Below are 23,084 nucleotides of genomic sequence, written 5' to 3'. Positions count from 1 at the left end.
GTGCACTGACATCGTTCAGCACACGGGCGCCTTAGCGTTTGGCCTCCATAAAAATGCAGCCGCCTTAAAATCAATTTTCATTTCATTTTCCTTTTTTTACGGCGTGGTTCGGGTGTCCAGAGAGATATGTGAAACAGGCATCACTTCCTTTCCTTAAAACCAATTTTCATTTCATTTTCCTTCCCTTGCGGCGCGGTCCATGTTGTCCACCGAAATATGTGACAGGTGTCCCTTCCTTTCGTTGCTCTGCCATCGCGCGCTATCTTTTGGGGCTGTGGCGTACTTGCGAGGAGGAGGAGGAGGAAAGATTTTTCGCTCATGGCGAGGAGGAGGAATTTTCGCTCAGGGACGCCGCCGACGACAGCGGCTTTTCTGCAAAACAGGCTCCTTAACGCTGTCGCGTTAATAATGACAGCGCGTCGTGCGCTTCACATTCTGTCCAAGGCCGTGGGAAACTGTTTTCTCACCTACTGTGTATTTCCAACCCATCTTTAATAAATTTTGCTGTTCAGAAGTTGGAGTTGCTGCCCCAACCGGCAACGTGCCGCCGGAGAAGCGGGCGAAGACCCGACGTGCTCTCCGTACTGCTAACCACTGTGTATCGGCCAGCGTGCCATCGTCATTCAACGCTCGCGACGAGAACAAACGGCCATCAGAGGGTATGGAAGTTTAACCGGTGGCCAATCTTTCGTGATCAAGCATTAATTTAACTGCCACCTGCCAGGGTTGCACGGTGGGCACGCTTCCTATCGTGTGTGCGGAACGCACCCAACGTTACAGACGCCAAACCGCGTCTAGTTTCCAAGATACACCACAATTTCGCTCTCTAACCAGGCTCTGCAGTAGTTAAGCCACAGCTATTTTTAAGAGCGTTAGCTTTTATTGATCACGTTTCTGGATTTATTGGAGTCTGCTACCACCTTTCTTCGGGGTGAAATTTTCTACAGATTCGAAAGAGGCATGCCGTAACTACATTAACGGCAGAATAGGTCATAAAGCGCTCCAAATCCTCCTCCACGCAGGCCTACCCAAAGATCACATTAGACACACCATTTTCTGAATACCGGGACACATCGAGATAGAAGGCAACCAAAGGCTCGATAGAATCGCTCGCGAATACACTAACCGAGCACTCTTGAACGAAGAATCGGATGACTTCTTGAGTGTAATCCCGACGTACTCCGGCATTCTAAATTTTTACAGAGGAACGAGGAAGAAGAAGTTTACTGGAGGAAGCTGCAAACCGGAACCTTCCCCAATTTACACATCTTAAGCGAAATGTTCCTGAACCAATACAGGGACATCTGCCCATGGTGCGGTGCAACCCCACTCTATACCATGTTACTTGGGAATGTGACAGAAATAAAGCATTCCATGGCTCAGAAAATCCGAGTGCGGAGCAGTGGGAGAGTCTGCTCTCCAGCGGAAGCCCAATCCTCCATAGAGGATTGGTCATCCACCATGCCCAGCGACCGGCCAAACTTCGCAGAGCCCTGGAATAGGGGCGCCGACCTCTGCAAGACAAAGGGAGGCGTCTGCTTGAAGATAAAGACCTCTGTCTGACCGAAACACCTTCTTAGACGATTAAAGTGTATCCTATCCTAATCTAGGTTCCAGGAATTCAAGATGGCGGCTGATATAGTAAATTGATATAGCAACGCAATTGGGGACTGATTGCTCACGAAATTAGTATATCGAATTGGTGATTGACCGGTGACGGCACTAATTTTTGACATTAATAATTAATTACTCACGTGACAATGTTTATTCGCTCATTACTTACTAATTACTAGGGTCATCATAAAAGGAATTAGATATTCGGAATCCTACAGATGAGCAGGAAACGTTTGATGCCAATATTAACTAATGAAGCTAGGAGTTATGGTTACGCCTAAATTTATTCGCCTCTAATTATTCACCCGATGACTTCATGATCTAACTAATGGCATAATTGTAACGGGTTTGATGAGTAGTACATGTTAGACACCAATATCGCCTAATTAGATTAATATTTAGTAATGGCTAGGCTTAACATGGCGGCCGTTACGTCAGCACGTCTGCACAATTTCATACCTCAAGGCGAGCGAGCACCTGCCGCCTTGAGGTAAGGAAAAATGGCCCTCAAAATAGCCAAAAAACATCTTGGGCCCAAATTGGTCAAAAATATCCGGCCTCAAGGCAGTAGGTGCCCGCTCGCCGTGAGGTACGAAAAAGTAGCCTAATCACGTGTTAATACATCTCATGGACGATATATTGTGCTACCAAACTATCGGTCGTTGCTTCAACGTCTTCCAGAGAGTGGCGCTATATTTTTTTGCAGCGAAGCAGTGCAGCTGTAATGTCCAAGGAAATTTTCGCGTCTTCGTTGTCGTCAGCAAAAACACCAGGCTCGAATGGAATGCTACACCGAGTGAAAAAGTACCAGCAGCATAAAAATCCTGTATCATACTTATCATAAAGCAGTCGAATATAGTATATATATATATATATATATATATATATATATATATATATATATATATATATATATATATATATATATATATATCCAAAATAGTAAAAACAAATTGTTTATCCTACTCACCATGAAGCAGTCATAATATAAAAAATATAATGTTTTTAAACTAACAAAGAAACAAAAAGAAAAAAAATTGTAATAAGGAACGCCTTGCAGAGCACAGCGTCGCGAGCAACCAGCGGCACAGTCCAGGTAAAGACCAGATGCAGCGGTTAGTTCAGAGCCCGCACGAGGGACGGAGCGTTCGGCGCTTGTCGTCTCTGTTTCGTTAAGCGAGAGTCTCAGAAGATTCCAAAGCCGAAGGCCAGGTTTACATTTTCCCCTGGGCGAAAAGGCGGTGTAGGGTTCGGCGCGCTGTCGCATCTTTTTGTACGTGTATTGCGAATATTCCGCGAGAGCGCAGTGACCTAGGCTGCGCGTCTGGTTTTGTTTTATTTTGTTTTGCTTTGGTGCACACCGTTAGAAAGGGACTGATGCCTTTTTGGTTAGTCTCCCCACTCGTCCTTGAGGTTTCCTTCGCCGCTCCGGAAGGCGGGCCTATCTGCCTTCCTCGACCTTGGACCCCTGTCCTCTTGGCGAAGGATTGCGAGACCACCTAGGGAGGAACTTTGGGGTAAGGGAAAACGCTGACATCAGTTCTGAGCTTTCCTATCCGTCAAAACTGATGAGCCGCAGTTAGCAGTTTATTTTTACGTGTGGAAAGAGGGGCGGGCATCTTCGGGGTGTACCCGCGAAGGGAGCCGCGCCCGAGCGCTTTTGTCTCTAGCTACTCCTAACTGGGAGGCGCTCGGTCAGGCTGAGTGCGGAGGGAGTGACCGTTGAGAGCTGGTGGGTGCATGGCGCGCCAGTTTGACTGTTGGGACGCGGTGTCCGTCGCCTCTGTGCAGGCGGTCGGCTATGCCGGCCGTGGATAGTTGTGGCCGTATACTGACTTTTGTTTGTACCCATCTGTAAATAGCCTGTATAAAAGTTCATTTCTCACTAAATCGCTTCGCCTGCAAGTCATACCATCTAGAAGCGTTCATGCGGTGCATCCAGTTTCTGGAAATCACCGGACTAACACCAACGGCAAACCTTAACTGGCGCCATCCTGGCGGCCTAAGCCGATGTGACGACGGCGGGGTCGTAGTATAGTTTGAGGCGGCTGGTGTGGACAATGGAGCGGCCTCGGCGACGATGATCGGGGGATGGCGTAAGGGATTCGATGAGGGTATTGACGAGGGATGTCTGCTGAAGAATACGGTAGGGTCCCTGGTACTTGCTAGCAAGTTTGGAAGAAAGGCTAGGACCTAAGGAGGGCACCCAGAGCCAGACCAAGAGTCAGGAAGGTAAGCGCGAGGAAGTGCAGGTGGTCACGGGTGCTTTTCTGCTGCTGCTGGGTGTGAGAACTGAAAGACCGGGCATGCTGTCGCCATTCTTCGGCATAAGTTGTGGCTTGAGATACAGCTGTAACTTCGGAAGTATCAGGGCGGTAAGGTAGAATGGTGTCTATTGTGCAAGAAGGCTCACGGCCGTAGAGGAGAAAGTACAGAGAGAATCAGGTGGGGGCTTGAGCAGCGGGGTTATAAGCATATGTGACAAAAGGAAGCACGCGGTCTCAGTTGCAATGGTCGGAAGCAAAAGACATAGCCAGCATGTCGCCGAGGGTGCGGTTAAAACGCTCAACCATGCCATTTGTCTGGGGATGGCAGGCGGAGCTGGTGCGGTGAACGATGTTGCATTCCTGAAGGAGAGCTTCAACAACTTCAGAAAGGAAGGCCATACCTCTATCACTGAGCAGCTCTTTGGGCGCACCATGGCAAAGAATGATGCGGTGGAGAATGAAGGATGGAATGTGGGCTGTAGCGGATGGTAAAGGCGACGTTTCAGCGTAGCGTTTAAGGTGGTCGATGACAACGATGATCCAGCGGTTCCCGGTTGATGTGCTGGGAAGAGGGCCGTAGAGGTCAATGCCAACACGCTCGAAGGGCTGCGCTGGGCAAGGCAGCGGCTGCGTACGAGCGGCTGGTCGACGAGGTGGATGTTTTCGGCACTGGCATGCGGTGCAGGACTGAACGAACTGGCGGACATAACGGGCCATCCCACGCCAGCAGTACCGCTGTAGTAGACGGGCGAAGGTCTTCAAGAATCCGCCATGGGTACACTGCGGATCATCGTGGTAGGAAGAGCGAATGAAGGAGCGCAGATGTGTCGGAATGACGAGAACCCACTTTCGACCATCCGGAAGTCAGTTGCGGCTCATCTCTGATGGCGAAATGGTGGGACTGACGACGGAGAGCGAGACGATTGGCCAGATTAGATATCTAAGAGGCAACTGATCCAGGGGTGTTTGCGTTGCCCAAAAGCCATATCAGTGGACTCAAACGTCAAAGAAGGCAGGGCGGATATACAAGGCACTGGCTCAGATGGCACAGGGGAACGTGAGAGGGCATCAGCATCGGCATGTTTGTGGCCGGAACAATAGCTCACGCGAATGTCGTACTCTTGGAGTCCCAGAGCGCAGCGCGCATGTCGACCAGAGGGATATTCCAAAGAGGACGAACAGCAAAGGGTGTGGTGATGGGCGACAACGTCAAAAGGGCGCCCGTATAGGTAAAAACGAAATTTTACGATCGCCCAAAGGATGGCTAAACACTCCTTCTCGGCGACAGAATAATTGGCTTCAGCTTTTATGAGTGTCCGGCTAGCGTAAGCAACAAAGCATTCGTCAAAGCCTTGCTTGCGCTGAGCGAATACTGCACCGAGGCCGACGCCGCTGACATCGGTGTGGAGTTCCGTCAGAGAACGAGGGTCGAAGTGACGCAGAATTGGTGGAGGGGTCAGGAGGCGACAGAGTGTCGTAAACGCTTCATCACAGGCTGGCGACCAGGCCGAAAGTCGTGGCCGGAACGGAGCTTGGTGAGGGGGTCGATGATAGTGGCGAAAGTAGGAGCAGAGGCCGACGAAGCTGCGAGGTCTTTTACAGAAGTGGGCTTCGGAAATTCTGCCAAAGGTCGCAACTTGGCGGGGTCCGGGAGAACGCCATCCTTCGACACGACATGTCCGAGAATGGTGAGCTGCTGAGCTCCAAAACGGCCAGGTAGCGAAGAACAGTCTGAAGGCGCTGGAGGTGGGACTAAAAGTCCGGATAAAAGATCACAACGTCGTCTAGGTAAAAAAGGCACATGAGCCATTTCAGCCCACGGAGTATGTTGTCCATCATGCGCTCGAATATGGCGGGTGCATTGCAGAGGCCGAAGGGCATGACATTAAATTCTTAGAGCCCGTCGGGTGTGACGAATGCATTTTTTGGTCGATCGGCCTCTGCCATCGGCATCTGCCAGTAACCGGAGCGCAAGTCCAATGAAAAAAAGCACAGCGGCCTGCAGGCAATCGAGGGCGTCGTCGATACGGGAGAGAGGGTAAACGTCTTTTCGTGTAATCTTTTTCAGACGCCGGTAGTCGACGCAGAACCCGATGGAGCTGTGTTTTTCCTTGACCAGGGCCACTGGCGATGCCCATGAGCTGTGCGACGGCTGTATTACGTGGCGCTTGAGCATGTCGGTCACCTGCTCGTCAATGATGCGGCGCTCAGTGGCTGACACGCGGTACGGACGCTGGCGCAAAAGGGCATTAGTGCCAGTGGCAATACATTGGGTAATGGTGGTGGTGCGCCAAAAGGAAGGTTGCTGATAGTCAAACGAAGCTTCAAAACAGTGCATAACGGCGCCAAGCTGGTCTCGTTGGGTAGACGTCAGGGCGGCGTCGACGGAACGGTGAAAAATATCGACAGACGACAGATTGATGATGCGAACAGGGGTAATGGCGCTGACGTGAAAGCCTGCCTTGCTATCGACGAGAGGGTATGCTGAGGTGGGATCCATAAAGGCAACACTACCAAGCGATTGGCCACGGAGTAAAGCGGTAGGGCAGGAGAACGGGTTGGCCACTTAAATAGCGCTGGAGCCACGAATAGTTTCCAGCATGGCATGGGGCAGCAAAACAGACTTCTGGTCAGCGCATCATAAAGAGGGGTACAAGTGACAGTTGCATCTGAGAGAGCAGCACAAGAAAGAGGTACCAGCACTGAAGAGAAAGGCAGAACGTCTGTGTCCTCTGAGACGACCACAGTAGAGGCAGCAGCACCGGGTACGTCCAAGGAAGCGTCACTGTAGGGAGAAAAGTCAAGCTGAGCTCGGGCGCAGTCAATAGCGGCATGATGTGAGGGAAGTCCCAACCAAGGATAACGTCGTGAGAGGAGCGGGCGAGGACGATGAACTCGATTGTGTAGGGAACGTTCTCGATGAGCAGGCGGGCAGTGCAGGCGGCTAGCGGTCGATTGTCCTGAGCGCTGGCGGTGCGGTCAGAAATGGCAGGAAGGGGCGTCGTCAGTTAAAGAGTCTGCGATAGAGGGTGTGACGTGGAACGGAAACGGCTGCGCCAGTGTGAACAAGTGCTTCGACGGCGACTCACTCAACGAACACGGTAATAATATTGGCAGGCACAGAAACAGGTCTTGAGTGAGCCGCTGGTGACGCAGTTCTTTCCTCCGGAACTGCGCCGTTAGTTTTCCGCGTGGACGGCGGGTTGGCGGCGGAGCATTGGAGAACGGGAACGACGGCCAAGAGACGGCGAGCGGTGGAGGCTGGGATGGTAACTAAGAGAAGAAGAATCCGGAGGCGGCTAGTGTGACGCAGGCGAGGACGACGGCGGAAGGTCGTACGTCGGCTCACGCCTATAATCGTAGGAACGGTGGTCACGACTGCGATACAAACGAGCCACGTGGCCAGCGACGCCACCTTCCCCCCGCCACAGCCCCGCATCTCCACCACTTGTAATAAGGAACGTATTGCAAAGCACTGCGTCACGAACAACCAAGGGTACTGTCCAGGTACAGACCACAGGCAGCGGTCAGCCCAGAGCACACACGTAAGACAGAGCGTTCGGCGCTTGTCGTCGTCTTCTTCGTTAAGCAGCAGCCTCTGAAGATTCCAAAGCCGGAGGGCAGTCTTAGATTTTATTTAAAGACAAAAATAAGATAATAAAACTTAAAAAGTAGGAAAACAAAAAAAGTTAAAAATATCTAAAGTGTAAATCTCATTTGACATCAGGGATATACCCCAGTACTCGTTTTTAATAAGGAAAAACACAAAACAAGCATAAAAATCACACCATAGATGATAGGGCGCGTGTGAAAAATGGCAACACCGTCGGACGCGTTCAAGTAAACATTAGGTTTGTAGCTGCTCCGAAAGGGGTTGACATCATTCGAAGCCCTCGTGTGAAGTGCAAACCGCAAAATGTGCAATAACGGAGCCTGCAAACATTGAGAAGCGCATTCCTTCTGCCCGCTTTTGTTTCCTGGTAAACATTACGGTTGGGTAACCTACTCCCAGTGGAGAAGTATCCAAACGCAGAGAAATCACGTAGGGACGTCACCACGCTTTCATATATAGCAGGGAGACCGGTCTAGCGACTCAAATCATTCCAGGCTACCATGGCTAGACCACGGAAAGTAAAAATGCCGTAAGAACACCGTGAATATAAAAAAATAACAAAACCGTCTTGCTGTCATTGTACAGCTTCGCGGTCCAAATACATTCAGGGCGTGGATTGGAGCCACATTTTTTATTTCAATATCTGTTGCAGTGTTGACAATCTTCCTGCCGAAGCGCTGCGAAATCATGTTCTGAAAGGCGAGGTAGTCGACTTCTAAGTTGACGCTTGGGCATAAAATTAGAGGATCAACACCGTGTGAAATTATGTGCTCTGCAAAGGGCAAACGGAAACGGTGCTCCAAAAATATGTTTAACTACCTGATTGTTAATTGGAAACATGAGCTAGAAACATTTGGTGTAGCTTAGTACATGTCGTTGTAGTTAGTTTAAGTTGTAGTTTGTGTACCTTGTACAAAACATCAGGAACATCGTTTATTATTGATTGAAACAAGTCGTTTGTTTGATGCGTGGTACCATTTTCCGTTCAAACGGTTAATCCTGACAGTTAGTCCTGAAATATATATATATATATATATATATATATATATATATATATATATATATATATGTATATATATATATATATATATATATATATATATATATATATATATATATATATATATATATATATATATATATAGCTTGCGCGAAAAACGCAGTTTGATTTGACCGGGATTGATCCTGCAGGCGAAGACGCCTATGCCAACGACGGCATCTACACGGGCCAGCTCACCAAGTTTCACGGTAAGGGACGCTATGGGATCATCATCGAAATGAAGAACAAGTCGGACACCGTGTTCGTTGACTGGACATCTGCCCAGGTTGCCCGAGGAATTTCTGCAGGTATGACCGCATTGCCCTCCCCTGGCAGTTAATCAATACTTTGGATTAAATGTTTAAGGGTATCCCTCAATATGGTATGGAATTCCCCTGAACATTTCACGTCCCACTTCAAGTTATTGATCAATTCGCTCTCGTCCTGGCATATGCTTGCCGCCCTGGTTAGCTAATTTGGTACAGCGACTGCTCCTGTTATGCCATTGTCCCGGGTTCGAACCTCAGGCCTGGACGAATTTTTCATTATCTGCGACGTTTATGAGAAAGCTGTATAGCGTTTCTTTGTAGCCACATGGCTCTGATTTGGTGGATGCACATTAGTGGTTACTCCCTTATTACGCAATAATTTTACGCTAACTGCCAAATGTGAAAGTAGCAGTGTGTGACTAAAGGATTCCCAGTACAGCTTTGGTCGAGAGACCTTAATTCATATGGTTTCTTTTTAAGCCCTGCTGTCGAAAGGTTAACGAAGCCCTGACGCTTTGAATCCCTCTAGTGCGAGAATCCTCGTTCGTCCTCACCCTTAAAAGCCTTCTGGTCTTTATTAGTGCATCGCTCTCTGCTGAAGTCTTCCATACGGCTCGGTTACTGGGAACATGGCGTCCATATGATATGAAAAAAGTGTACGGATATCCACACGTTTTAAATTTTGCCAAGTGGTAGTGACATCACGGAATACAACAGAGGAGCAAACAAGCTTAAGCAAAATTGAGCTCTAGATTGGGCTTATTTGCACCCACAAAGAACTGAACAACTCGGTGTGGATAATGACAACAAACGCACGCGGCAGTCGTCGATCAGAATGCACGCCGTGCTCAATTTAAAACTGATAACGAACGTGCGAGATACCGAGTGTAGAGTAACCGCAACATCCTCGAACAGAGCAGAATCATTTCGGCATGGGTACGATTAAATGTGGCGCCATCTCGCCAGGCAGTCTTAAATCTATGTGCCGGCGCCCTTGAGAACGAACAAGTGAACACTACAAACCATTGCTGTATTTCCTGCCTTAAAGAGTGCATAGCTTTACAATGCAAGCAAATGTGGGCATAAACAAACACTGAGTTGGTCCCGCGTGATCTGAGCGCACAAAGCCGCGCAGATTCTGCGACCCACCCTTCGACCCCAACCTCATCTTTGCCTCGAGTCCTCACTCTGGATGACACCACCCTCCTTTTAACGTGAAAAGAACAACTCCGGCGCCGCACACGTGCTCTAATCCCTCCGTGTGCGGTAACCCTCCCCCGTGGTCTTACCCGTGCAGAGGAGGTTGCGCCTCAGAGGTTACGGGTCGGGGTTGCCCTAACTCCAGCTGTGACAGGCAAGTGGCCGCATTTCAAAGATTTATATCCCCGCCCCGGGTGTCCAGTCTGCAAGATAAGCGACTGTGAGGTGGATATCCACCACCTGTTGTGGGACTACCCGGCGCTGAAGCCGACGAGAATTCGGCACCTGGCGGCAGTGGGTCTCTCACCGGACAATCCGGATTCCTATATTGCCTGGACACAGGGTCCATATCATCGATCACTTCTTGAATTCATCAGATCAGCCAACGTTTTTTTCATATATTTAAGCACCTTACTGATCTCTCATTTCATAGTTTTTATGCCCTGAGGCAATAAACATCGCTTCAAAAAAAACATTGATAATGAAAGCCAGTCGGTGAGAATGCAGACAGCGGCTATCAGCACTCATCATAAGGCTTGGGGCGCAAACTCGCAGCCGCTGCGATCCTGTCGCTTTGTCGGGGTTCACTTCGAAGTCTTCTCTAAGTCGACAAATAATCTTGTGCGGAAAGCGTGGCCAAAAGTTTTTCACTCAGTCCACGGCGACGAATGTGCGTCCGCGGCTAGGCTACGCGCCCTACTCCTTGCGTGTGCTGTAGGCCACGTCGAGATTTCGTTTTCTGTAACTCTGGTCGAGTGTGCTCGTGGCCTCGACCATGGCCACGCTAGAAGGCCTCATCTTGGTGGTCTCTTGCATTGTGGTTTTTCAGCAGGAGACGATGTTAGGCAGAATGACATCCGAAGTTGTGTTTGGCGTGACATACACAATGAAACAACCTATGCCATGACCTTGTTGAAGCCCTCTGGAGGCCGTTAGGTGCCGATCGTACGCAGTTGTCCTCCGGCGGCTTGTTTGGCTAGCACAGGATGGCGTTAACCTCTTCGAACGTAAACAGTCCTTCCCTGTCCGTTATGAGTACGTTGGGGGCGCCATGTGGCAGAAGGATAAAAATTGACAAAAAAAATTGACACTTCAGAACTGCCTTAAGGGTGGGACGCGATAGCCTTAATGGGCTAATGTCTATATATGCGCCAATGGTCATTCTAAACTTTTCATTCATAGATCCCTGGGAGTCCTGATACCACTTCTGGCGCATTGTTGTAGCGGTTAAGCAATGCGCCACTGCCCTATGATTGCAAGTGCTGGCTTCGGTGATGCTTGTGAGACCCAGACTGCTCTACCCGAGCAATCTGTCGCGACCACTCATTTATTGAACTGCCACCTGCCATGGATGGCAGTTTGCTCAGAATCAAATGGGCAGGCTGTGATGAAGCCACAAGGTCACGGGACATAGGCGGTTTCTCTGAGGATTTTTCGCTCATGGCCAACGACGCCGATACCAACGGTGACATCCGCTTTGCTGCGACACGGGCACCTTAACGCTATCGCGTTCAAATTTAGCAACTCCTTCTCGGCAGGGCTTTTCGCGTCGGCGTAGATGACAGTGTATTTGGTAGCTACGACAATCCACTTACTTCAACATGTTGAATTCGGAAAAGGGCCAAGCAGGACCGTGCCGATCTGCAAGAAGGCTCTTCACAGGGAGTCTACAGAATTCAGGAGTCTTGCTGGTAAAATGGGAGGCGTCTTTCGTCGCTTACAGTCTGGCGCAGTTTTCAAATCAAGTGCGACTTCCGCCGATACTGCTGGCCAGTAGTACTAGTCCTAAAGGTGGCAGAGAGTGCGAGAAACGCAAGATTCCCAGCTGCCGGTTCTGCGCTTGCTGGCTCTGACACAGCACGACATGCCCTGCAGACGCTGCTGGGTTTCATCACTGCTCGACGCATATATTCTGTAGAACTCCTTCGCGAGGACTTGCAGGTACAAGGAGCTAGGTAAGTGTTTTTGTTCGGTGCGGAAATATTCTTAAAATGGAGATCATTCTTTACGCAGAAGGAAAAAAATCACCGCCTTAACGAGGCTGGTGGTTAGGGAGCCTAGCCTTCCAAGTATTCTATGCAGCGTTCGATGTCGAGGTCCAAGCCTCGCTGCTGCACAAATGTGATGGCGCTGATATTGACACGTGTATTTATGTTTATCGGGCGACTACGTTTCGCCGCCTAACAAGTGTTATCGCACAGCGCGGGACGCGCCTGCATCTATTTGAAGTTTCTGGCAAGTCATCGATGCTTCTTTTCGCTGTCTGTTGTAGACGAACCTTATGTTATCTGACTTCATCGCCTGACGCGAATGGTGTAGAACTTTGTGGAAGGCACGCGGGTCTCAACGATTAGTTTGGAACATTCGACGACTGCTATATAACAGACGACGCGCTTGACCCGCGGACCAGATTTTAGACGATCGCCGACAGTCCTGTGTGGCCGCCCGTTCCGCTGCCCATCGCTTTCTGAGCCCCTGCTGCCCGTGCCCCGGCGCCCGGCCTGCTGCCGCGGTGTCCAGGGCTTGGTGAAGATGGACCTTCCGCCGCCTGCGACGCGCCCCACAAAGGCGCAATGCTTCAACTTTAACGTACCGGTACCCGTGCCGGCGGACGACCTGATCGATGCCATCGAGGAGGTCATCGGTGTCGGGGGGCTGCAGTATTTGGAGCACCTCGGCGGAACTAAGTTCCTGGCAGCTGTCAGTTCGATGGCGCAAGCGACGAAAATGTTGGCCGCGGGCTCTCTGCTCGTGGCCGGTCATCAAGTGCCGCTGGTTCAGCTTGCTGCGCCAGTGGTGTTCGTAACGGTGCGGCGACTTCCACCAAGCGTGAGCGACGACGCGCTCGCAGCCGCCCTGAGCCCCTTTGGCAAGGTCAGGGCAGTCACGGAACCCGTTTTCAACTCAAGGAGCCACGTTCGCAGCGGCGCTCGTCTGGTGAAGCTCGACATGCAGCGGGCGCCACCGAATTTCATCACCGTCGCGGGTCACCACGCTATGTTGGAATACCGTGGAATGAGGAAGGTGTGCGCCCGTTGCGGCGTGAAAGGTCACCTCGGTGCCACCTGCACCGCCCCGCGCTGCGGCCGCTATGCTGCGTACGGTCACGAGGCGGACTCGTGCCAAGCAGCCTGCAAGCGGTGTGGCGGGAATCACGTCACGTGTGACTGCATCGCGCCGCGATCCTACGCGGCCGCCCTCGCAGCTCCGAGGAGTACGCCGCAAGTCCCGCTCGGGGCAATCCCGGCTCCACGCCGGGACGAAGTGGAAGACACCAGGTCCTCAACCACTCTCGCTGAGGACTCGGGAGAGCCCAGGTCGCCTGGCACTCCATTGATTGACGATACAGACCAAACTTCTACCGAAGAGGGTTCGAAGGACTCTACGTCGTCAGATGGCCTGTCTGACCTGGAAAAACTGGAAGCTGCCTTGTTGCACGCGCAGCCAACTCCATCTGAGAGACAGCAGAGCGCTACGGAGTCCGAGTTGGAGGCTCCTGAGGTAGCGGACATACCGAGGGTAACCAATGAGCCCCAGAGCGCTAGTCCCGAAGCCCTGGCTCAGGTAAGCACCAGTGTCCCAAAGACGCAACGCCCGAGCCCCCGAAAGACTAGCGCCTGCCTGTGTCATAAGGGGCAAGAGCCCGATGAACCGAAGCGTCAGCGCTCCTCGTCGGACAGCGGTCCCTCTGCGACAGTTACCGCTGCCCCAAAGAAAAAAGTAAAAAAGTCGGCAGAGGATGGAGCTGAGATGGATTTCTCCGATTTCGACGATTAGCGGCCATGGCTTCACCGAAGAATTTCCCTGGCCGCCTCGGCCGCCCCACCTTCCTCGGCCCCGCCCTTATCGCTGCGGCCGAATTAGCGCCGCGCACCCGGCCAGCGCCGATAGCGACCTGCTCCCGTCGACACCAGCAGAAATTCCACGGGCCTTCGACGATGGACGTGATAAGGTGCCGGTGCTGAGTCACGCGGGGGGCCATAGACGACTGTGTCGATGTGTCCCTGGTGCATGTGTTTTCGCCACAAGTTCATCGGTGTGTGCAAGCACTGTTGGTGGCGGCAAGCCCAGGTGTGAGTGGTATGTGTTGTGTGTTCACCATGAATCAGAGCGCCCTGCGCACCACACGAACCATGCGTGCCCCGGACGCCTTTTACGGCAGAGTCAGGGATAGACACTTCGCGGACCACAACCACGTAGCCTGTGATATAGCGTCTACAGGGACTTACCAACTATGGCAGCATCCTCGAGCCACCCAGGTCCATCGCCCGTTCTGCGACCACCGCCGCACCACACGACTTGTGAGTCGGTCAACGCTGCTCTTTTGTTGGTTGTACTATTTCCCAAGTGTTAATGGCTTTGTTCCTTTGGCAAAATATGGCTGAGATTCATTTCATTACCTTCAATGTCAGAGGTTTTCGAACTCTAGCCAAGCAGCTAGAAGTTATGCACCTCGCTCGCTCAGTAGGCGCAGATTTACTTTTCTTGCAAGAATGCAATTTTCCTACCCCAGCAAATGTGTCAGCATTTCGTAGGCGATTCCATGTCGACGCTTTTTTTCGTCGACCACCTCTCATCCATGTGGGGTTGGTGAGGTTTTTATTACAAACACCTACAGGACGAGCGCACATTGCACTTTTGGTCTTGATGGTCGCGCCATAATTACTGATATATTCATGGACAATCAAAAAACTCGTTTCATTAACGTATACGCACCGGCCAGACGCAGTCTGACGAATGATTTTTTAAAACAATTGGTACCTATATCGACCAGAACGTGCAGTGTGTGCTCATCGGCGACTTTAATTGTGTACTAGACTCTTGGCGAGATCTCCGCGGCCCAGGCCAAGGTTCCTCGAACTACAATGCCATGGAACTCGAGGGTTTAGTGAGACGCTTTAAGCTAACAGATGCGTGGGTTTCCCTTAATGACGATGACTTTGTGGCCACGTGGAAGCGAGGCCGCTCTGCTAGCCGTCTTGATCGAGTTTATCTCCCTCCTGCCCTCGTACCCCTTCTCCGCGCATGCGAGACTATAAGCCCGCGCCAGGCGTCCAGGGCATCAGCGACCACCCATTTGTGTCAGTACGCGTGAACGCATCGCCCGGAACGTCGGCCGACCAGAGTAGGTGGAGAATGGACCCCGCGCTTCTGCACGATGAAGTTAGTTTGGCCTTCATTCGCCAACCACTAGCAGAGACCCTCCTAAAGGTCGAAGACCTGACTCCGGTCGAGTGGGACGAACTAAAAACCTGTTGGCGTGAGATTCTAGTAAGGGAAGGCAAAGCCAGGCACGTTAGAATAACTGCCGAACTTAACGACTTGATGCGGCGCATTCGCATCGTTGAGGCCGGAGGCACTCTGAGGCTCTTCATGAGCGAGTACCTTGAATCGCAGCGCGTGCGATATTACAGGCTCCTAGCTCGGAGCTCGAGTAATTCGCCCGACCCAACAACGTCCCCTCGAGTAGCGGCAGAGGAACTCCGTCGCGCCCGAGAGGGGGAACACGACAACAAAGGACTTTCACGAATTGAAGGCGTGATCTTGCCAGACGGCCGGCACTCCAGTGCCCATTCAGATATTGATCAAGTGTTCACGGCCCACTACGCCTCGTTGTTTTCCTCTGAGCACGCCAGCAGAAATGCGGATTTAAGGAGCAGGGTTCGGGAGTTGTCTGGGCGATACACGTGCCCGGAAATAAATGAAGCAGCGCTCTGCGGCCCAGCCAGTATGGAAGAAGTGCGAGCGGCGCTAGCTCGTATGAGGGCGTCCGCAGCTCCCGGCCCAGACGGAATTCTTGCCGGGTTCTACTCGACATTCTTCGAGATTCTCGGCGAGCACTTGACAGCCATAGTGAGTTCAGTGCTTCTGGAGGGTTTGAAGCCGTCGTCCTTTTCATTGCGGCACGTGGTTCTCATCCCCAAGCCAGATAAGCCCCTCTCAGACCCAAGTTCGTGGAGACCAATAACGCTCATCAACACAGACTACAAAGTTGTCGCTACGGTTTTAACAGACCGCTTGAAGCCTAGCTTAGGCGATGTGGTCAGCCCTCTCCAGAGCTCGTCAGTCTTGGGTGGATCAATCTTCACTTCACTGGCTCTCACACGTGACCTTTTTGCGTACGCTCAGGCAAAAAAACTGAATGGTTGTTTCATCTCCCTCGATCAAAGCAAAGCCTTCGATAGAGTCGAGCATGACTACTTGTTGACAGTCTTGTCATGTCTGGGCCTTCCGGACAAATTTACTAACTTAGTAGGTGCTCTATATTCAGGGCTGTCTAGTCAGCTGGTTTTAAATGGGGCGTTGAGCGGGGAAATTTATGTGACGCGAGGAGTTCGACAAGGTTGTCCCCTCTCTCCCGCTCTCTTCGTGCTCTGGCTGGACCCTCTGCTCCGTGCAGTTGAGGACCACCCAGCTATCCGAGGTTTTCCCCTTCCGGGGCAGGAAAGAGTTTCTGTGTCTGCTTATGCGGACGACATCTCGCTTTTCTTGCGAGATGCGAACAGTTTCCTTGCTTTCTGGCAAGTTTTCAACGAGTATGCAGCCCTCTCAGGGGCGCAATTGAACACCACAAAGAGCCAAGCCCTGAGCTTTGGCACGTTTCAGGACCCCTTGCCCGGTGGAATCCAGTTCGTCGATGGTGTGCGATTTTTAGGAATCGTGTTCACGCCAGCAGGTGTGTCACCGAGAACGTGGGACGACGCTATCACTCGAGCGCGACGGGCCATAGATTCGATTGCACACCTAGAACTAACTTTGAACGCCAAGGCACTATTCTTCCGTACGTGCGCAGCTGTGTACGCTTGCTTCGTTGCACGTGTTGCTCCACTGCCGCGTCGCGTGGCAGGGAAGCTGAACTCGCTCGCAGGACAAGTCATGTGGAACGGAAAGTCGGCCCCAGTGTCCCGTCAAATGTTGGCCGCGGAACGCGATAGAGGAGGTTTGAACCTGCCCTCCTGGCAGGCAACAGTGCGAGCTTTCGCCACCAAAGCAGTTCTCGACCTACTAGAGGCCCAAATGTACAGAGGTCGATCACTAATCCTGTATTGGTTGGGTACTGGGAGTGAACTGTTCCTAACGCAGCGACACACGGGGCCTCAAGCAGAGCAACCTATGCCCATTTACAAAGTGGCAACTGACTTTTTCGGGTTCTGGCTAAGCCAGTTCCCGGACACGGATATACGCGAAACACCAGTGGCACGCGTTAGTGCGGCGGTTGCTGTTTTGGATTTCAGTATTGATCAGGCAGAAAAAACTTCTCCTAAGAAATGGCAGGCCTTTGCATCGAGCCTGTTGCCAAAAGAAGTACAAGACTTCGAATGGCGTCGCCGTTGGCAAGCACTGCCGACGAGAGAGCCTCTCGAAAGATGGGGCATCGTGCCAAACGCGCGCAGCACCAACTGCGGCGCTGTTGAGACACAGCGGCACGCACTGGAAGACTGCGTCGTAGCGCGTACTTTGTGGCTCCTGATATACAGGTTGTTTAGGGTGCGCCCGCGTCAGCGCAACTCGCGAAGGCGCTCATCCTTTGAGCGCCTTGTGATAACAGTGGTTTTTTTACGCGCTTTGGAAGCAGCGAGGCTTGGCCGAAGTGCGCGGAAGACGGCAACGCGCCATGTTTCCGTTCTTCAGGAAAGTGCGCGTCATTGTGTGGCAATTTCTAGAGGAAGAACTTACAGTGGGCGGCGAAGCGCTGTTCTTGCGGCGCTGGTCGACCCACTTTATTTCTGTACATTCTAACAAAGTGGTGCTCCCAATCATGCAATACTAGTCAATACTCGCTGAGTTTGCCCTTGGTTGGTTGTGGTAACGGGTATCATCCCCTTACCCAGTTATGTACACATCTGGGAACAAGTGTTGTACGAGCATGGTAACTTTCCCCCTCCCTTTACCCCCCCACCCCAACCTTCCCCTCTTTTAAACCATCGCGTACTGAGATGTATGTTTAATTTGGAAACATGCCGCGCCATGGTATTCATTGTATATAGATTGTTGGCCTGTTCCGTTTCTCTTTGTATATGTGCATATTGGTGACTCGTTTGCGCATATTTTTCTCCTTTTTGAAATTACATTATGTACTGTTCATGACTGCCAGTGTTCTTATGAAAATGTGGTCTGGTGTACCAATAAATTCTCTTTATACCGTTGTGCTGTAAGTGTAGCCTCTTTGGTGGGCACAGGTTCGCCCAATAAAAGTTAGTTTTGTCTTTCACAGTATTGCTACTATGTTCTTCCACGTCACCACCACGTGACATCTGGTGGAGGTGCATCTTTTTTTTGTTAATGTACCGGACGCCCCCGACAAGCCGCGATCCAAGCCCGGACCGCAAAGAGAACACCAACGTAGTCCCGGATAATCGAGCAAGCCGCCATCTTCACAGCTGCCCCCGGAGCACGGACTTCTACCTGCGAAGACCAAGAAGTTTGTGGCCGAGGCAACCCCAATGGCAGCCCCAGCGTCCCCCATCGTGCTGCAGCAGCCCACGGAACCACCGACGTCCCGCGGTTCCACATTTGAGGACCCGGAAAGCTGGCTGGAAACGTATGAGAGGGTCGCTACGTTTAACAGCTGGGCAAGCGACGACAAGCTGCGACATGCCTATTTCGCATTGGAGGACGCCGCCAGGACGTGGTTCGAGAAACGAGAAGCCACCATGACGACGTGGGACCTGTTCCGAAGCAGCTTCCTGCAAACATTTACAAGTGTCCTGCGAAAAGAGCGAGCCCAAGCTCTCCTGGAGACCAGAGCGCAGCTGCCGAATGAGACGATCGCAATCTTCACTGAGGAAATGAGCCGTCTGTTCCACCAAACCGACCCGGAAATGTCCGAAGAGAAGAAACTCCGCCTACTGATGTGTGGTGTAAAGGAGGAACTTTTCGGCGCAATGATACAAAGCCCACCGACGACCGCAGAACAGTTCCTTCGCGAGGCCACCAGCATTGAGAAGACACTCTAAATGCGGAACCGACAATTAAACCGCCGCACGAACTCGACAAACTACGCCGGAGTTAAGTCACTGGCCACCGACGACCTGCGCGAGACCATCAGGGCAGTCGTACGAGAGGACCTACAAAGGATCTTCCCTTCATCGCAACCTCAAGTAGCCTCAGTCGCCGAAATTGTCAAGAAGTCCAGCGATCACTGGGAGTTCCCGAGGTACAAACAAAATCATCGCAGCCGCAGCCAGAAGCGATGACCTACGCCGCTGTCGCCCGCCGTCAAGGTCCCCCTCCACGACCGCGCCAGGACCCTGTACCGCCGCAATTCCATCGACCACCGCCGCCGCCGCCAACACGCCCACCCGTCGACCAGCGCAGCTACCCGAGGAAGACCGACGTTTGGCGCGCTCCTGACCACCGCCCGCTCTGTTACCACTGCGGGGAAGCCGGCCAAGTGTACCGCCGATGCCCATACCGCGACCTGGGATTGCGAGGGTTCGCCGTGGACGCACCGCGCCCTCGGGGAGGCGAACGCCCTCCTGACATCGCCGAATACCTCGCCGCTACTCAGTGGAGCCCTCGACGGCCGTCCCGGTCGCCGTCACCAGGCCGCTACCTGTCGCCGCAGCGCCGTCCATACACTGGCCCAGCACGGGGCCGCTCTGCGAGCCCATATCCGGAAAAGTAAAAGCAGCAACCGATGGAGGTGCGGTTGCTCTTCGTCGAACTGACGAAGATCCTCCGTCGCCGACGAAGACGACACAGAGACCATCTCGACGACATAATAACGACACGGCGTCGTCCCGATGAAGTCAGGAAGCCAAGATTACACCGACGAACGACGACTTGACGACGCGACATTCCAACTTCAGTTCAACACGACGCAGCCGTGATCCGGCGAAAAGACCTAACTGAAACGCCAGACAAAGAACCACCGACCTCGACGTGCTTCTCGACGGCCACGCAGTTACCGCCTTTGTGGACACAGGGGCTGATTACTCCGTAATGAGTGGACACATCGCCGCCCAGCTGAAGAAAGTTAAGACCGCATGGGAAGGCCCTCAAATTCGGACCGCTGGAGGACACCTCATCACGCCGACTGGAATCTCCACGGCAAGAATAACCATTCATGACCGCACTTACCCTGCCACCTTCGTTATCCGCCAACAGTGTTCACGAGACGTCATTCTCAGTATGGACTTCCTGAACCAACACAGCGCAATCATAGACCTCAAGTCGAAGTCAATAATGCTGTCGGAAGATAAAGCGATACCGCCGGAAAGCCCTCGTAGTCACCACGACTTGAGTGTGCTCGAAGATCAAGTGAGCATCCCGCCTCGCTCCAGCATTGGTATTTCGGTCGGCACCGAAATACCCGCTTACGTAGAAGGTGTCATCGAAGACGACCAACGTCTACTGCGAGACCGTGAAATTTGCGTCGCAAGAGGGATCGCTCGACTCCAAGGAAGGATAACTGAAGTGTTGCTGACAAACTTCATCCAGGAGTTCAAGCACATCAACAAGGGCACGACGATCGCGTACATTGAGGAAAATCTGGAAACCAGTAATGCGTTTGTTTTTTCGGATTCCACCGCATCTACCCCGACTACCATGGTTCCCGAACCAGACTACGACATTAACCCAAGTCTCCCCGTGATTAAGAAACAGCAGCTCAGAAGTCTGCTCCGACGATACAAAGGCTGCTTTTCAACGTCATCGAAGATTCGACAAACACCAGTCGCCAAGCATCGCATAATCACCGAGGAGTGCGCTCGACCACTCCGCCCGAGGCCTTACCGAATTTCGCCGCGAGAACGTGAAGCTATAAGAGAACAAGTCGACGAATGCTGCGCGACGACATCATCCAGCCGTCGAAAAGCCCGTGGGCATCACCTGTTGTCCTGGTGAAGAAAAAGGACGGAACCCTACGTTTCTGCGTCGATTATTGTCGTCTGAACAAGATCACGAAGAAGGACGTATACCCCCTCCTACGGATAGACGACACATTGGATCGACTCTGCAACGCAAAATACTTCTCGACAATGGACCTCAAGTCTGGCTTTTGGCAAATAGAAGTCGACGAAAAATATCGCGAAAAGACCGCCTTCATCACCCCAGGCGGCCTCTACGAGTTCAAGGTTATGCCATTTGGACTGTTCTCGGCGCCTTTATTTTTTTATTTATACCTCAAATGCCCCTCTTTGGGTATTGCATGAGGGATTGGTCGTTACAGCATGCCAATTATCTTTTTCAATGAGCGCCTCGAAGTGAGTTGATTTAATGTGGTGAACTGTGTCCGCAGGAAGCCGATACCAGCCCTTCGCTGTCTAGGGAAAGAAAGTGTTAAGGTGCGCAGTAGTTTGTTTGGACGGTGAGTAAACGAATTTGTCGTTATTAATGCGATCAGAAACGCGGTAAGCTGGTGTAATAACTGAAATTACAATCGGTGAGTGATTAAATTTATGGAAGACACATAGTCTGGCCATTTTACGACGTGAAACAAAGGATGGAACGTTATATTTTGATTTCAGTCTAGTGACGCTTGAGTAAAAAAAAATTCAATACGGTTACGACTACGTAATGCGATATTCAGCGAAAGCCGGTGTCATGGTCAAGGGATGCGCCGCTGCACTCCACCTGACATCCCCCCGGTGGGTGGATGTCATTAACGCACCCATCGGTCACGACGACGGCGACGCGCAAGCCATGGACGGGCGGCTAACAGTTCTCGCTGTCAAAATAATCCAAGTGAATGATTCTGGCCGCATGACTTCGAACATAATCAAGGTCGAGAGTAAGATTTGACTGGTGAGGGTCCCAAACTGCGCATGCGTATTCCAGGTTGGGACGAGCGAGTGTTAAATAGGTCAACATAGTGGGAGGGGCTAGTCGCAAGTTACGGCCTAAGAAAACAAAAACGCGGTTGGCATTATTAGTGGTGTTGGAAATGTTGGTGACCGGCTGAAGGAGTAGGAAATAGTTACACCAAGGTATCTTTAGGAGGTGACTATGGAATGTTTGGAACGGGAGATAGAGTATTTTGTCTCGTGGTAGGGCTGCCTGCGGCGAAATATAATGAGGGAAGTTTGGTTAAGATTTAGAGACACCAGCCATTTGTTGCACCATAATGCAAGATAATTTAAGCCTGCTTGCAATATAAGAGTACCGTGGCTGCTAGTGATGTTTCGATAGAAAACGTATTCATCGGCAAATAATCCAGCTGGGAGACGATGACTATTGACATGGGTTGTACGTTCTCTTTCTCATCGACCACCCTATGCGCTTCGTGATGTTCCAGGGTTGTCTTAGAAGGAATCGCTTCATTCGGCAAAAGCGCGTTGGTCTGTGATATATTATCAAAGTCATTGATCGCTTGATTCACGGTCGGGATGTCCTTGATCAAGATTATGTCGCGGGAACACAGGAAGAGAACTACGAAGCTGGCAGCACAAGTATATCAATTGTCCGCAACGGCTTTGTAAGGTAGCTTCCCGTAATGCAGATTTGTGAGCCACCCACAACTTTCATTACTTTCTTCAGTACTGCGGCGAGCTGTCCACTGATGACAGAGTAGTCTTCACACGTGTCCACAGCGGCAGTAACCGCCGGCCATCGATAGTCCCGTCATGGCTTGTGTATTTCAAATACATGTTAACCTAGGAGATGACTCAAGGCTTTGAGGGATATTGTGACTGCGACAGGGGCTGGTCGCTATCATTCCACTGAAAGGCGTGAACGTCTTGGAGATCTGTCGCTTCATCGTTGAGGAGACAGTTATTGATGAGGCATTTTGCGTCGTCGTCGTTTCGGCGTGAATCAACCTCACCTCCAAAGGCTTTCTTTAGTTTCCTTTACGGGGTTAGGGAACCTTCTTTGGGTAGCCATTCCGTAGCTGCGGCTTCAAAGCGGTAGGGTGACTTCACTTCGTCGCTCTCCATGTCGTGGTCGGAGCGCGTCGTGGGAGAAACCTCGAAATCCCTACGCTGAATGAAAGCGCCGGAGATGGTTGTCAGCTGTTATCCAGGTCCTCTCCAGGTCCAGGTCCTGTTTCAGGGAGTGTGTGGATAAGTAATAGTTCGGGGCAGCGGACGGGAATGGGCGGCGCTCTAGTAGAGCACGTTGGTTGTGTCCAGGGCTCGTCG

At 51.6% G+C, this 23,084-nt stretch overlaps 1 protein-coding gene across 1 annotated transcript in view; it reads left to right on the top strand.

Moving 5' to 3' along the window:
* The window catches only part of LOC144098221 (calcium-activated chloride channel regulator 3A-1-like), a 1,385,444-nt gene that overhangs the window by 827,518 nt on the left and 534,842 nt on the right, over positions 1–23,084 (top strand). Inside the window, exon 9 of the mRNA XM_077630719.1 lies at positions 8,686–8,841. Within this exon, the coding sequence (XP_077486845.1) occupies positions 8,686–8,841 (156 nt within the window). The remainder of the gene's footprint in view (positions 1–8,685; positions 8,842–23,084) is intronic.

The sequence above is a fragment of the Amblyomma americanum genome, chromosome 7 (assembly GCF_052857255.1).
Source record: "Amblyomma americanum isolate KBUSLIRL-KWMA chromosome 7, ASM5285725v1, whole genome shotgun sequence".
NCBI lineage: Eukaryota > Metazoa > Arthropoda > Arachnida > Ixodida > Ixodidae > Amblyomma > Amblyomma americanum.
This window is presented reverse-complemented; position numbering and strand designations above follow the sequence as displayed.